Source organism: Anomaloglossus baeobatrachus, unplaced genomic scaffold, assembly GCF_048569485.1.
Source record: "Anomaloglossus baeobatrachus isolate aAnoBae1 unplaced genomic scaffold, aAnoBae1.hap1 Scaffold_2655, whole genome shotgun sequence".
NCBI lineage: Eukaryota > Metazoa > Chordata > Amphibia > Anura > Aromobatidae > Anomaloglossus > Anomaloglossus baeobatrachus.
The window spans coordinates 98,180-115,473 of record NW_027442181.1 but is presented as its reverse complement, the minus strand read 5'-3'; the positions used below and the strand labels follow the sequence as shown (position 1 = coordinate 115,473).

General features: G+C 42.7%; 1 protein-coding gene across 1 annotated transcript in view; it reads right to left on the bottom strand.

Moving 5' to 3' along the window:
- LOC142264470 (gamma-secretase-activating protein-like) overlaps positions 1-17,294 on the bottom strand; it is a gene marked incomplete at its 3' end in the record, with an annotated part of 116,270 nt that overhangs the window by 63,220 nt on the left and 35,756 nt on the right. The window contains exons 2-4 of the mRNA XM_075332250.1: positions 8,464-8,546; positions 5,554-5,610; positions 3,802-3,871 (exon numbers count right to left, since the gene is read on the bottom strand). Of these exons, the coding sequence (XP_075188365.1) occupies positions 3,802-3,871; positions 5,554-5,610; positions 8,464-8,546 (210 nt within the window). The remainder of the gene's footprint in view (positions 1-3,801; positions 3,872-5,553; positions 5,611-8,463; positions 8,547-17,294) is intronic.

Sequence of the window (17,294 nt, the reverse complement as noted above, 5' to 3'; positions counted from 1 at the left end):
AACCACAAAATATTCACTAAAAATTGTAATTTCTCAATACATATAACATGCTAAAAGCAGGAGAACAAAACCCCTAAGAGAGAATTTTTGCATATCCACAATGGAATATATTTTTGTGCAATTCCAAGGAAAGGAATATGAGAACCAAGCAGTGGTTTGTAAACCTCAAAATAGTAAATGGTGCTAGCACTTTCCCGTAAAAAATATAGTATCAACAAGCAGATAAAAAAAATATATATTGCCAATATGGCTTTTCCAGACAAAAGCATTTTAATTAAGATGGAATTCATAAATTCACTTGCCCATTATAAGAAAAATAAGAATGCCTATAAGGGAGGTGTACACAAGAGGGCAGTGAAATCCCAATACAACAATATATAGCTATTTGTCTTAGAAGAAATATACAAGTGCTTGTTTGAATATAAAGGGAAGAATGCCAGTCACAAAAAATAAGAGGAAAACAAGATACCGGATACACATGCAGTCAGGGAGAGTACTAATACCAGACTGCCGAATACCAACGGAGAGTGGATGGAGGGATAATTACCCTTAAGGTAATTATCCCTCCATCCACTCTCCGTTGGTATTCGGCAGTCTGGTATTAGTACTCTCCCTGACTGCATGTGTATCCGGTATCTTGTTTTCCTCTTATTTTTTGTGACTGGCATTCTTCCCTTTATATTCAAACAAGCACTTGTATATTTCTTCTAAGACAAATAGCTATATATTGTTGTATTGGGATTTCACTGCCCTCTTGTGTACACCTCCCTTATAGGCATTCTTATTTTTCTTATAATGGGCAAGTGAATTTATGAATTCCATCTTAATTAAAATGCTTTTGTCTGGAAAAGCCATATTGGCAATATATATTTTTTTTATCTGCTTGTTGATACTATATTTTTTACGGGAAAGTGCTAGCACCATTTACTATTTTGAGGTTTACAAACCACTGCTTGGTTCTCATATTCCTTTCCTTGGAATTGCACAAAAATATATTCCATTGTGGATATGCAAAAATTCTCTCTTAGGGGTTTTGTTCTCCTGCTTTTAGCATGTTATATATATTGAGAAATTACAATTTTTAGTGAATATTTTGTGGTTTACTGTGATACACACATATGTGAATTCAAGTGGTTCTTGGAGGGATTGTTTTGTGGCAAAAATCCCCCTTTTTTCCTATATTTCTCTTATAAAATGTTTTTTAAAAATATTTTCAATAAAATAAATCCTTTTTTTAAAACAATTTCGCTATATACTCTGGTTTTTTCATTGGTATCCTTCAACTCTAGAGTTAGCATTGTTGTAATTGGGCCAATAATTCGGTAATCTTACCAAAGAGGAAGTCCCCTTCACAGGGAACAGAGCACAACTTTGATTTCGACTGGGCATCTCCTGGCCAGTCCTTTAACCATAGGGCCAGTCTGGCAGAATTTGATTGAGCAGCTGATTTGGCCATGAGTCTAATGGAATCCGCCGAGGCATCAGCAATAAAGGCTGCTGCCCCTTGAAACAATGGCAGAGATGCCACCACATCCTCCTTCGGGGTATCTTGGCCAATCTAGTCTATCAGACGCTGGAGCCAGATCATTAGGGATAGAGCCACATAGGTCCCTGCCACTGCTGGCCTGAAAGCTCCTGCAGCAGATTCCCAGGAAGCCTTCAGAAAACTTTCCGCCTTCCTGTCCAGCTGGGCACGTAGGCTCCCTAGATCCTCAAAGGGCAGAGTCGACCTTCTAGTGAATTTTGCAACCGCGACAATTTTTGGACACTTGTCCCAAGTAGCCACCATCTCCTCTGAAAAGGGATACTTCGTTTTAAGAGCTGAAGACAAGGGCCCTCTTGTTTCCAGTTTCTCCCATGGACTTTTAATCAAGGTAACAACTTGGTCACTTGGTGGAAATACTTTTTTCTTTCTGTTCCAGACCCTTAAACATGATGTCCTCTAAGGATTCTGGATTTGTGTCTTCCACAAGCCCCTTAGTCGTTCTGACTGCCTTTATCAGGAATCCGACACTGGAAAACAGTTTTACCGCCCCCTTTATTCCCCGATGAGGATGTCTCTGAGCCAGACTCACTGGATGAGCCCGAGCGCACCTGTCCTTCCTCTTTGGAAACACTGGATTCCGAAGAGGATCCCTTAGCTTTCTTCTTCTTTTTAGGCTTAGGAGATTTGAGGGACTGTTTTAAATCGCCTGTTGGACTAGCGACTTGATGCTGGCTGAAAAGGAAGGGACCTCCTCTAATGTTTTTTGGATACATGAAACACACACAGCTTTTTCATAAAGGTCGGGTAAGGGTTCTTTACATAATGCGTATTCCTTATGCTTATGTTTGGCTAGTTTCTTCCTAGGACCCTAAAAAAAAAAATAGAAGAAAAAAAAAGTGAACCCCTTATCCACATACACAATGATCACTCACCCCGTGATGCAAAATTGAAAATGCCGGATCTGGAGGCTTATTGGTATGATCCCGGGACTCCTTCCCCCGGGACTTCTGAAGCTTGTGACGATGCTGAGGTGACTGATTGTCCTCATGCTTGTGCTGCTGTTGCGGCTGCTGCCTTTTTGGCGACAGGCGCTGCACTGCTTGTTGGGGCTGCTCATCATCCTCCACATCCAGAACTGCAGAGTAACAGGCAGCGGAAGCGACACATACAAAAGGGATTTTTAAAAGGTCTGCGACTTACATCCTCCGATCCGGAAGCAATCATCCTCCGGCGTTCATGCAACTGGGCGCCGCCATCTTGAATGGGGCCCGTGTCCCTGCGCCAGTGGTCACTTCTGGGTCATCGGTGCTGCAAACGGAAGTGATACACGTGCTGGCAAATACGTCCTCCTTCACCTGTGCGCACAGACCGACAGGGTTCCATGACCAGGAAACCGTGCGAACGCGCAGCCACAAGCAGCACAGGGCCGAAAACACGTCCGACTTCCAGGCCCTGCACCCTGCCACCGCTAGGTCCGAAACCCCAGGGGAGGCGCTGCCAGGTTCTCAAACTCCTGGCCCCACTGGTAAGCCTGCTTTCCTCCTCAGACCTGGGGAACTCAATTTCCAAGGTCTCCTCCCCTGAACAGGAAACCCAAAACTGGAGCTGGGGAGAGGTACCGCCCCTTTTTTCAACTGGGTGTCCTGTTCAGGATGGGCGGAACCTCTCTCTCACAGTGGTGCTGTCATGGCGAAGAGTAAAATTACGTACATTTCTGTGCATGTTTTAATTTACAAAACAGTGTGCATCGTTCCCAATGCATGGAAATAAAAACTATTAGAAAGAGTTTGGGTTTAACTCATGTTTTTTAACGCACTGCTATTATTTTGAACACAGCTGTATATAACAAACTTACCAAGAAAAGGGAGCCACCACGATCTGAAAATGGCATGCATCATATAAAAAGTGCAAATTCACGGATTTATTCCAACTGTACTATAATACAAAATGAGATTTTTAACAAATAATTGATCATTTCTTTGAGCCACCCCTGCCACGTCACAGCAAATCTCAATAGGGGGTCGACTCTATATTATGTATTTCATGTGCTATGCGGCCTCCTAGATAAATAAATTAAAAGCAGAACCATATTGCAGCACACCTGTAACCTAACCGCTTCCATGTCGCAAAAAGAGGCAACTGTGGATAAAAGCCAGTCCAGGTTTTGCGAAAGAATTGATCAATTATTTGCTAAAAATCTAATTTTGTATTATAGTACAGTTAGCATAAATCCGTGAATTTTCACTTTTTATATGAAGCATGGCATTCTCAGATCGTGCTGGCTTCTTTTTCTTGCCTTTCTTTAACTGACTTACCAAGTAAGGTTTTCTCTTTGTTCACCGAAGCACTTATGATATAAACTTCACTGTCAAAGGAATACAACATCTGGAGAAGAAAAAAAAAAAGAAAAAAAAAAAAAAACTTGATAGAAAATTGTTGTCATGCCAGACCACATATATTCATTTGAAAGACAACACTTATTAAAGCACCACTCCAAATTTTTTTTTTTCCCCCCCACTAGAGAGCCGCTTTAAATGCAAGTCCTCTGCCCTGGTCTTATATTTACCCACGGGCGGCTACATCCTTTTTCTGCGCCGCTCAGTTCCCATGGCACCATCTTGTGCCCATATATTCTGACTGGTGGAGGTCACCAGTTATGATACAAGGTCTCAATACAATGAAGAAAAAACAAAAAGCCAGCACCAAATGTGCACTTCAGCACTAAACATTCCAAACTGTACTTATTATAAAAAAATTTTGAGATTTTTGGCAAAAAATTGCAATTTCTTGAGCTGCCTCGCCACGTCACGGCAAATCTCATTAAAGGCAGTCCTACACTAAAATATTTTTATAAAATGTGCCATACGGCCTCACATATGAATAGTAGAACTGCTCTCAGCAGCACTCACCTGGTCTATTTCAATCCCGTACCCATGACTGAGTCATGGCTGTGGGCGGGACAGGTCCAAGCAAATGCTGCATGAAGTAAATAGCCTGTGGACAAAGCCTGATGACTCAATGTGAACAGTCACCAACCGCCAAAATCTAAACAGATGGAATACATCCCAAATTGGGGTGCATAGCAAGGTGGAGGTCAACCACCGACCAATTCAATGAAGAAAAAACAAAAAGCCAGCACCAAATGTGCACTTCAGCACTAAACATTCCAAACTGTACTTATTATAAAAAAAAAGGTCTCAATACAAGTCTATGAGAGCAAGAATGAAGCTCTCAGAGTTGTACTGATTTTTTAACCTCTGGCACGCTTCATGAAATACTGGAGCTGCCAACAAGTCACAAATCGCCAAAGGCTGACTAGAACGATACTAAAGATGAAGATGGAAGCAGGTGAGTATAAGACAGGAGGCAGGGACTTGCATTTAAAGCACCATTCCGCTGAAGTAGAAAAATGCTGGAATGGTGCTTTAAGGCTTTTTTCATTAGGCAAAGTAGAAAGGTTTAGACTAGCAGGAGTCTCAGTTCTGAAATCCATATCAAACAGCGTATGGGTGGACTAAGGTCGGTTTCATACATCCGTCTTTTTGCCAGTTTGCCGGATTCGGCGCAAGCCAGTACAGTGTATACAGTACAATGGCAGCGCCGCAACGTCCGGGTCACATGCTCCGGGCACATGACAGTAAGTGACTGGAGCTTGTCGCGCTGCCATTGTACTGAATACACTGTACTAGAGTGCGCCGGATCAGGCAAACCAGCGAAAAGCCGGATGCGTGCAACTAGCCTTAGAGAGAATGGACAGTTTAAAAATAAACAAAACATTCTTTATGTTTTTATGTAAATTAGGTGATCAGAGCATTTTGCTGGCTGAAGGGCGAGAAGCTCCTCTTAGCATGCCATCGCTTACAGTATTACAAATTTTGGAGCGGACATACTCTATAGTCATCCATTTAATGTGGAATGATTTATTCCAGAGTAAAATAGATCTTGCTAAATATTAACTTTTTGTTTTTCTTCCTTAAAATATGATGTTGAAGCGATGCATTCAGTATAATGGACCAGTTGCTTTTATTAGGAGGTTCAACACTTAACGTTAAGCACTTAAGGCTTACCTCATTTTCTTTGGCAAGAGCATCGTAGAGGCCAACACCTGTAAACCCCTCTTCTCCCTGTATTTATAAAAGAAAAAAAAAAATATGTAAAAATAATAGTAACAATAACCACCATTTATGTAGCACATTTCGTTACAAAAGAAAATTTCAGCTTGTTCTGCTTTTCATGGCAACTTGCGGGATCTAACACTTTAAAGGTGTTGTCTGGTCTAAAATGATAAGTCTGCAGTCACTGACTGCAGACTTATGAATCTTCCTAGCTCACATACTGTGCCCATCACTAATTCTGGGCTTGATGACAGTTGTACACTGTTATTAATCCCTATTGCCCAGATTGCCACCTCACTAGGGCAACTGGGAAGAGTCAGGTAAAGCGCCGGGATTGTCGCATCTAATGGATGTGACAATGCCGGAGAAGCTGTAGGCGGCTATTCTTAGCCTGAGGGGATCCCAATAACCATGGAACTCCCCAGCCTGAAAATACTAGCGTCCAACTGTTGTGTTTTATCATGGCTGTGTACCAAAACTGGGGGGGTAGAGGGGGGAACCGCACACAGTTTTTTTAAATTATTTAAATAAATTAAAGAAAAAAACCCGCATGCAGTTCCTCTTATTTTGATACACAGCCAAGATAGGTGCACGGCTGGGGGGTAAGAAAACAAGTTCATAAGCATTTAGAAACAACAATACTAATAATGGTTTTAACTCAGGAAGAGTTCAGAAATCAATATTTTGTGAAGTAACCATGATTTTTAATCACAGCTTTCATGTGTCTTGGCATGCTTTCCACCAGTCTTTCACACTGCTTTTGGGTGGCCTTATATCACTCCTGGTGCATACCCAAAAGATAAAGCCACCCTGCAGGTATACTTTTTGAGCGGGGTTTGTTCATGTATTTGCAAGCTACACTTTATTGTTCTATATTTGTTCTCTGTACCTTTGTCAAATCAGCTCTTGTCTACTTTTCACTTAGGGTACTTTCACACTTGCGTTTATTTCCTTCCGTTACAATCCGCCCTTTTGGAAAACAGCGGAATCCGTTAACGGATTCCGCTGTTTCCCATAGACTTGTATGGGTGACGGATTGTACCAAAAGGACCTGCGTTGCTTCCGCTGGGCAACGCTCCGTTGCTTCCGCCCAGCGGGAGGAACGCAGCATGTAACGTTATTTTGAGCAGCGGAATCCTCTGGATTCCACTGCGCATGCTCTTTTTTTTTTTTTTAAAATCAAACTATTTTGGCTCGCGGTGGCCGAACGTTCAGCTGAGCGATAGCGCTCAGCTGAGCGACCGGCCACCGGCATGCCCGGCCGCCGGCAAGTCACAGCGCTCAGCTGAGCGCCCGCGGGCATGCCCGCCCGCCGGCATGCCCGGGCGCCGGCAAGTGACAGCGCTCAGCTGATCACCCGGCGGCCGGCTGCAGGGAGCGCTCAGCTGATCACCCGGCGGCCGGCTGCAGGGAGCGCTCAGCTGATCACCCGGCGGCCGGCTGCAGGGAGCGATCAGCTGATCACCCGGCGGCCGGCTGCAGGGAGCGATCAGCTGATCACCCGGCGGCCGGCTGCAGGGAGCGATCAGCTGATCACCTGGCGGCCGGCTACTGGGAGCGATCAGCTGATCGTTTACAATAGTCTGCCGCTGGTAAAACTAAAAAAAAAAAAAAAAAAAAAAATCAAAACGAATTGCGCTGTTTTGCAGCATCCGTTGTGCCACTATATGCAACACATCCGTTGCATCCGTTACACAACGCAATGCAACGGATACCGTTCAACGCAAGTGTGAAAGTACCCTTACCCTGCAGGGGGGCTGATTTTTCTGGCTACGTTTTCGCCATGGTTCCCTGGTGTGCACATTAATACAGGCACATTAGCCTTCATTGTAATTCATAGTGACCAAGGATTCCGTTATTTTGACACTGCAAAATTTGCAAATTGGTATGACCATTATTTTATAATATCTTGTCTGCACTGCCAGTCATTTGTTGCTATTCTCTTTTTATATGTATTTTGTACTGTCTTGAACTTTGTAAATGTTTCTAATAAAATTATAAGTTTTACACAATTTTTTCTAAGTCCACTATATGTTCTCCTGAGTTTGATTATATTGTGGACATTTGCTCTGTCCTGAAATATTAAGGGTACATTTGATTCTCTCTTGACATTTCTACTGAATTATTCAACCGATGGATTTTTGTATATGATACTCTCGAAGCATGATAAGATCGCCCTGAGAACTGCAGCATCCAGGGCGTTGGAGCTTCTAACTATGCCAGATAACCATGGCTTGTGGGAGAGAGATCAAAAGTATAAGCAAATTATAAAAAGGGGTTTTGCCTATGGATTGCATCTTGATCTGCAGTTTAAAGGGAACCAGGTTTTCCCCATGTAAAGAACGAGCACCTGTAATGAATCTGTTACAGCATAATATAAGAGAAAGGGGAGCCAGCACGATCTGAGAGTGGCATGTATCATATAAAAAGTGCAAATTCACGGATTTAGTCCAACTATACTATAATACAAAATGAGATTTTTAGCAAATAATTGATCAAATTTTTGTGCCACCCCTGCCAATATAATAAAAGGTATTGTTTTTCTGCCTCACAGAGCAGATTGGATACATATACAGCATTCTAGTATGTTATAACAGAAGACTTACCGACTGGCTTTAGTTTATATGGGGAAAACCTGGTAACAAGTGCTGCAACACCAGACACTTCACGGACAGGAAGAGATCAGCTTTTCTCAAGTCTTACAATAAATTTATACATTAAAAAAAAAGGATAATAAAAGCCAGAATTCAATTCTGATAAATTATTTTATTTCATTTTTTAAACACATCAGTTTACTATAAGCATACTGATTTGGTGAAAGCTAGAAGACGGTTGTACATTTTTACGCATGAAGAAAAATACCTTCCAAGTATACAAGATGGTCCCATCTCTTTCTATGTTTGTTATTCGAAGTGTTCTTGAGGTTTTTTCCAAGTTTTCAGACACTGAAATTGATAAAGTTTTGAGAAAGAGACAGATTAGAAATATTTTACTAGTGACAAACTTGATACTAATCATTTAGTTTTGAGCAGTTGGTACAATTACCCTAAAATACATCCATTGCTGACTTCTTAAAGGGAATCTCTCATATGCTACCTAATTTGAGAGCAGTATGATCCACTGTCCGAGAGCTTGACTCCAGCAATGTCACTTCTTGGGCTGCTTAGCATGGTTTTTATGAAATCACTGATTTATCAGCAGGAGATCACTAAAGGACTGCTAATTGTACACTGGCAGTTTTTTGGCTATGCACAGAGTGCTGCCAATCACTGGTATGGGCAAGCTTAAACAGAGCTCAGCAGTTGGCAGATCTACAACAGATTAAACAGCTTTTAATCAAAACAGTAGCATGCAGTAAAGTTATACAATGCTGTAATAAGAACACTGCAACTGTATCATGGTTTCCCTCAGATGGGGTACCACAAAAAACTGGTGACAGATTTCCTTTAACCCCTTCAGCCCCGAGGCACTTTCCGTTTTTGCGTTTTTGTTTTTTGCTCCCCTTCTTCCGAGAGCCGTAACTTTTTTATTTTTCCGTCAATCTTGCCATATGAGGGCTTGTTTTTTGCGGGACAAGTTGTACTTTTAAATGAAACCATAAGTTTTACCATATGGTGTACTGGAAAGCAGCAAAAAAATTCCAAGTGTGGAAAAATTGCAAAAAAAGTGTGATGGCACAATAGTTTTTGGGATGTTTTATTCACGGTGTTCACTATATGGTAAAACTGATGTGTACGTATAATGCCTGAGGTCGGTGCGAGTTTGTAGACACCAAACATGGATAGATTTACTTGTATCTAAGGGGTTAAAAAACAAAATTCACAAGTTTGTCCAATAAAAGTGGCGCACGTTTTGCTCCATTTTCCGAAACACGTAGCGTTCTTATTTTTTGGGATGTATGGCTCAGTGACTGCTTATTTTTTGCGTCTCGAGCCGATGTTTCTAATGGTAGTATTTTTGCGCAGATGCTACGTTTTGATCGCCTGTTATTGCATTTTGCGTAAAACTTGCGGCGACCAAAAAACGTAATTTTGGCGTTTGGAATTTTTTTGCCACTACGCCGTTTACCAATCATAGTTACATAGTTACTTAGGTTGAAAAAAGACCTAGGTCCATCTAGTTCAACCTTCCTCCACCAGTTCTACATCAGATTAATTGATTTTATATTTTGATAGATCGGGCATTTCTGAACGCGGCGATACCAAATATGTGTATATTTATTTTTTAACCCTTTAATTTTCAATGGGGGGAAAGGGGGGTGATTTGAACTTTTAGGTTGTTTTTTTTAAATTTTTTAAAACTTTTTTTTTACTTTTTTTATTTTATTTTACTAGTCCCCCTAGGGGGCTATAGCGATCAGCAATCCGATTGCTGATCGCTATCTGCTGATCACAGCTATACCGCTGTAAACAGCAGAAATAGTCACTTTCTTTCTTCCTCTGCTCCGTGCCGAGGAAGAATGAAAGTGAAACTTGGTAGCAGCAGGCGTCATCACATGACCCTGTGCTACGATGGCAACCACCGAACGTCACGTGATCACTCACGTGACGTCCGGAGGGGGCGGCGGTAAGTAAAAAACATGGCCGCGCGCATATAGATCTCGCTGCCAGACTTTGGCAGTGAGATCTAAGGGGTTAATGTTCCGGGTGGAATGCGATTCCACTCGGAACATGTAGGCACACATGTCAGCTGTTGAAAACAGCTGATATGTGTGCCGATCCACGCCGCCTGCCCGTGGCAGGGGGCGGGGCTTACCGGGACACGATCCATGACGGAAAGATCCGTCCATGGTCGTGAAGGGGTTAAGATATAAAAATGCAGTCACATGAAACTTAAATTTTCTTTCTAATCTCTATGCCAACTACATACTTAACTTTTCATTTAGTCCATGTTCAGTATGGAACAACCCATGATACCAAACAGCACAGTGACTACTTTTTCCCCCTTTAAAATAGGTAGACTGACAGATTAAAAGTTTGTAGACAGCTCTTATGCTAATTACAGGATACAACTTAGTTTAAAGTGTCCGGGAAAGTTGAGCTCAGAGATTCCAGCTAACATTGGTGTAAAACCACACTGCAGCATATGCCAGAAGAGCAAGTTACAATACAGGAGCACGGAATACACAAAAGCATCAGGTGAATTCTACACTTAGATTAGTTTGATAACAACTGAGAGGTAGGGCTAGCCAGGAGTACACAGGAGTGTGAGGTTTGCAGCACTGAGGAGAAACAGTGCTGCTGGGAAATGAAGTTTTAGAAAATAAAAAAACATGATGCACAGGACAGAGATGAAAAATATATAAAAAGGTACAAGAAAAAAAAAACCATTATGTTGGGCTTAGCCTGTATATTAACAATAAGTATGGATTCAACATGCTTTGTGGAAATAACCTTTTAGACTGGTAATACATTAGTGATTTAAAATTCTACATTTGCTGCCAGTCATGGTAAAACTGTGAAGGCCATCATCCTGGATGACAATGCCAAGCTACAAAAAATATAAATATAATATAATATTATATATATATATATATATATATATATATATATATATATATATATATATATATATATATATATATATATATATATATATATATATATATATATATATATATATATATATATATATATATATATATATATATATATATATATATATATATATATATATATATATTAAAAAAATAAAATCTCAACTTCAGAATTGGACCACAGGGAAAAAGAAAAATACAAAAGTGTGTGTCAAGAACATTAAAAGGACTATCAAGAAAGAAAATGTGCATCACCTGATACAGTAAACAGTAGAAACAGAAAGTCCTTTCACACCACTGAGTGGAATTTCCCGTTTGCAGAAGTCATTTCTATATATACATATATCTTTGTTTGACAGCTGTTGACAATGTAAACGTACAAACATGGAGTACGTGATTAAAAATTTTAGTCGAGAAAATGAGGGTATTCTTTGAATATTCTAATATTGCCAAGTCACTAAAAATTATTGCTGTAATCTTAAAAATAAATAAATGTGCAGACTGTCCGCTAAAAAAAAAAAAAAAATATTTTGGATTAGTACAAATTCAGACACCCATGAAACATGGCCCATGTATGGACCGCAATGTACCGTCCTGGCCCAGACAGCTTCATAGGTATTTAAAGACACCGAAAGACAAAAATGTACCAAGACAAAAAGGTATTCATGGTTATACAAAAGTCACACAGGTTAAAAACAAACATTAAACTATATGTACATATAATTCCGACAAGAGATTACAAATAGTGGGTGAGTGAACATGGGAACCCCAAGAGTATAAAGTGAATGTGTCATATTTACTCACAATTATACATTAATGCTGAACTGACGAAGCATTTGTGAAATGTACGTGAGTTGATTAGTCCTAACCTCACCACCATTTAGGACTGCTGTTTATGATTAATTCATTTATACATGGGTTCTAATAGTGATTAGTAGAGATGAGCGAACGGTCGTGGTTCGGCTCGAGTTCGGTTCGTCGAACGGAGGTCTTGTTCGAGTTCAGTTCGTCGAACTGAACTCGAACCGCATAGGAAACAATGGCAGGCAATCACAAACACATAAAAACACCTAGAAAACACCCTCAAAAGGTGTCCAAAAGGTGACAAACAACTCACAACACAAACACAAACACATGGGAAAGTGACAAGGACATACCGTATACTCATGCGAAAACAAAAGAGCAGGACAAGGAAAAAGAGGAGGAGACACAGATATATGAGTATATGCAAGGAAACGTCGATGCCATTACTGTGCAACTTGAGCCCTGCTCATTTTAGGCTTCCAATCTGGATAAATTGCCTGAGTTTGCCACGTACGCCTTGGGGATCTTGTCGTGTCCTGCAGCCAGCGTTCTCTCGGAACCTGTCTTCAGTGCTGCTGGGGGTCTGCTGGCAGATAAGCACACGTGTCTGTCCACGGACAATGTGGACATGGCTCTCAGAGGACTTTTCTTCCCCTGGGTCATCCAGGGGAGGTGAAAGGCACGCGTATTTTTTGAGAGTGCTTCATGCCAAGCATCTTTTTCTTTTTCAAAAGGGGGGTCAACTGATGCCAGTCAAGTGGGGTGTGTGTGGCCCAATTAGTGGAAACGAGGGAGACTGTGGTTGGAGTCCCCTCGCTGTGTTTTACATGATTTTCGAAGGGCATGACATGCCTAAGAGGTTGAGTTTCATCATCTGCAACTTGTTGGCAACAGAAAGGCTGCCTTTACATCCTTTTGAGACCGAGGATTTTCGAGACCTTATGCCCATTGTAGTGCCCCAAGAGCCGATGGCCAGTCGTCACTCCTTCTCCAAGAAAGGCGTGCCCGCGCTACCACAGCAGGTCGCACACAACCTCACCGATTCCTTGAGAAATTGTGTGTGACAGGGTGCATTTCACCACAGATACTTGGACCCGTAAGCATGGACAGGGGAGTTACATGTCGCTGACTGGGCACTGGGTAACTATGGTGAGAGATGGAGAAGGGTCTGCTGTACAAGTTTTGCCATCCCCACGAGTTGTGTGTCAATCCTTCCTTTGTATGTAGAAGTTCCTTCACTGCTTCTGCCTCCTCAACCTCGTGTGGGTCCTCCACCTCGGCCCAAACCCTGTGTGGTCAGGCCACCCGCGTTGTAACTGCGCACAAGGAATCCCCCACACCTCCTTACTATGCTGGCAGCAGAGCTCAACAGCATGAGGCGGTCGACTCTTTTCTTTGAAATGTCTGTGAATTGTGAGTCACACCGCTGAGGAGTTGTGGACGGTAAGCTCTGGAGAGTGAGACCGAGTTTCATCAATGGTTGTCTCCACTCAACCAGCAGCCAGGGAAGGTCGGGTGCGACAATGATGCAAACCAGTCTGCGACCCTTCTTCAGGGCAATGTGACACACGTGCCTTGTATGGCTCACGTGTTGAACCTGGTTGTCCAGCAATTTTTAAAACACTATCCCGGCCTACATGGCCTTCTGCAGAGGGCACGGTGTAACGCCTGCCTGGATCGACACACTCAGATGGGCTGTAAAGGATAGGCTAGAGGCAAGCCACTCACCAAGCTGGACACCCAGAACCCTGAAACCCTTTAACCCCTATACAGTGATTTGGAATTACACAGGGCCCAAGTTGATCAATACCTGTGGAAGGCTGCAGTTCCAGAGAATAGTGGTCATGCAGGGTCAAAAACATTAATTGAGGAAGAGGAACAGAATGGGATGGCCAGGACTTATTCAGAAAACAAGCAGAGGTGAAATGTGGATCGGCCAACGAGGTACATAAACAGCAAGCAGGAAAAGTAGTCAGGTAACAAGCACACAAACTCATAAAACTGAACTGGGGGTAACAGTAACAAGAGGTTCATAGCTTTGTCTGGCAGTGGTCTGCAGACAGGAGGGGCCTAAAAAAGGGTGTGGTGTCTTCCCTTTGGTTGTAGCTGAATGATGGTACTTCATCTGTGAGATACAGAACCACAGGCTGAATGTAGGTGGTGGGTATCTGTCAAGGTAACGCAACCCAGTGGGTGACCATAACCTGCGTCCACCTGCGCCGCTGGCATCGACTCCTTTCAAAACTTAACATTTAATATTGATATTAAAAAGTACAATACCACACTATGTGATCAAAGTGATATAGTACACAGAAGAGAGAGGGAAATAAATCCCTACAATGTCCGCTCCCTCTTGAGCACTACCTAACCGTGGAGGTTGGCACCCTAAAGATACGTAGTGGCGCCCCCACCCCTCGATGACTGTCCCTGCTAATGACCCTATGAGCCCCTAGCCAAAAGATAAAGTGCAGTGCAAGCAAAAAAGTGCAGTGCGATCATATATATTTATATATATATATATATATATATATATATATATATATATATATATATATATATATATATATATATATATATATATATATATATATATATATATATATATATATATATATAGTGATATTGTGCAAAAATAGAGCTCATAAAAAGCCTCAAATGATAAGAGGCCACGATCCTATCTCAAATGAGACACTCAATGATAGCAGGGACATATAGACTTAGCTTAAACTGCCTCAACGCGTTTCCCCATCTCATGGTTCATCAGGAGGCCGATGTCCATATGCTGTGGTATGATAAACCTGTGGCAGTAACCGTGCTGCCAGATTCACATGATGCAGCATGGATTTATTTCCTTCTCTCTTCTGTGCACTATATCACTTTGATCACATAGTGTGGTATTGTACTTTTTAATATCAATATTAAATGTTAAGTTTTGAAAGGAGTCGATGCCAGCGGCGCAGGTGGACGCAGGTTATGGTCACCCACTGGGTTGCGTTACCTTGACAGATACCCACCACCTACATTCAGCCTGTGGTTCTGTATCTCACAGATGAAGTACCATCATTCAGCTACAACCAATGGGAAGACACCACACCCTTTTTTAGGCCCCTCCTGTCTGCAGACCACTGCCAGACAAAGCTATGAACCTATTGTTACTGTTACCCCCAGTTCAGTTTTATGAGTTTGTGTGCTTGTTACCCGACTACTTTTCCTGCTTGCTGTTTATGTACCTCGTTGGCCGATCCGCATTTCACCTCTGCTTGTTTTCTGATTAAGTCCTGGTCATCCCATTCTGTTCCTCTTCCTCAATTAATGTTTTTGACCCTGCATGACTACTATTCTCTGGAACCCTTTTAAGAGGGTTTTATGTTAAAGTGTTATATATCCTATTACTGGTGAATTTTGATCGACTCCTTTCCCATCATCAGCACTATGCACGAAAGGAACACGTTGTCACCTGGCGACCGGAGTACAAATTGATTGAGCGGACTCCAGTGGTGACTTAACAGCAGTGTGCGGCAATGATGCAAACCTGTCTGCGGCCCTTCGGCAGGGCAAAATGACACACGTGCCTTGTATGGCTCACGTGTTGAATCTGATTCTCTAGCAATTTTTAAAATACCATCCCGGCCTACATGGCCTTGTGCAGCGGGCACGCTGCTATGTGCTCACTTTCATCCTTCGCACCCAGCAGCTCAACAACTTTCATCGCTCCTGAAGTCTTAGGGTCTGGCGGTTAAACGCCGGAAATGCGATGTTCTGACACGCAGGAATTGGAATCTGCACATGTTGCAGCACCGCAGAGCCCTGCTGAAATACGGTCTGACGTATACCCTGGGCTAACTTGATCCAGAGGTGGTGCAGATCACACTGCTGGAGTGGTGTCAGATCAAGGACCTATGCACCCTTCTACACAGTTTACAATTGTCGACGAAGATGTTTAGCAATGGCGATGCCATTCTCAGCGTGACAATTCTGGTCATCTACAAGATGGAGCACACTGTAAGCATTATTCGGAGTCAGGTGTTGGTCCAAGAGGAAGGGTAAGAAGTACAGGAGGAGTCATATGCAGAAGGGATAATAAGAAGATCTACAAGGTCCAGACGGTGAGCGGCACCTAGGCGGCAGTCATGGTGGGGGATAGGGATTAACAAGGGCGCATAGTATCAGCAAAAATTGTTGAGGAAGGTGCAGGAGACCATGAAGAAATGGAGGACGAACTGGCGATGGGCATGGAAGACTCAGCAGATGAGGGAGAGCTTGCTCACATTTCGGTTGTGCGAGGTTGGGGGGAGAGGGCAGAGGAAGGAGGCACGATTCTCACCTCTCTGCCACCAACACACCAAGGACTTGGTCCTCCTGGATGCACAAGACACATGAGCGCCTTCTTGCTGCACTACCTACAACATGACCCTCGGATTGTACAAATTCGAAGTAATGCTAACTACTGGGTTGCCACACTGTTAGATCCCTGGTACAAGACAAAATTTGGCGAAATAATTCCTGCCATAGAAAGGGACGCACGTATACAGGAGTATCTGCAGAAGGTGGTACGCAATCTTAGATCTGCTTTTCCAGTAAACACCAGTGCTGCACAGAGTGAATCTCAACGCTTTGTCATGGATAGGAGGAAATGGTCTTTTACTTGTCCACATCTGAGGGACTGAGGGCTGTGCTGAGATGGCATTGAGTACGGTGTCCCTGCAGAGTTGCACTTTTGGTCATATACCAAATGAGTTGAAAAAGGACAGATGCGGGTGAAAAGGGGAACAGGTGTGTTGGAAAGGGGAAAAAAGTTTTTGTCCGTGGGTTTGGTGGTTAAGCAACAGTAACATTTGATGAAGAAACACCATCTGGTACGGTGGGACTGGCAGATTTGGATAAGGTGGTATATACTATGTTACCGCTATATAACGAAAATTAATAAAAGAAAGAGAAAGGTATATATCCCCATCAGCAATCAATGTCCACCGTGCTCCCAGATGGAAAAGGAGAGGTTGGCAACAGGAAGGTTAGGTGGAGGATACAGATCTGTGTGGGTATGAAACTAATAGTTGCCTGAACCGAGTTAGACGCCACTGGGATCTGGAGACTGGGAGCCCTGTTAGCGTCACAGGGTCCACACGCCCACCCAGCCCAGGAACTCCCTGTTAACATCACAGGGGCCATTGAGTACGCTGACCGTGTGCATTGGGGCCACACCTGTGGACAGCAGGCGCATCAGCAGCAGCAGGCTTGTTAATGCCACTGGGCTGCACAAGCAGGACTTGTAGTACAGGGGCTGGTCTTAACCGTTCTGCGTTACAAACTGTGGTGGCGGCCTGCAGACGCCCTATCCCTGCCTACCTCTGGC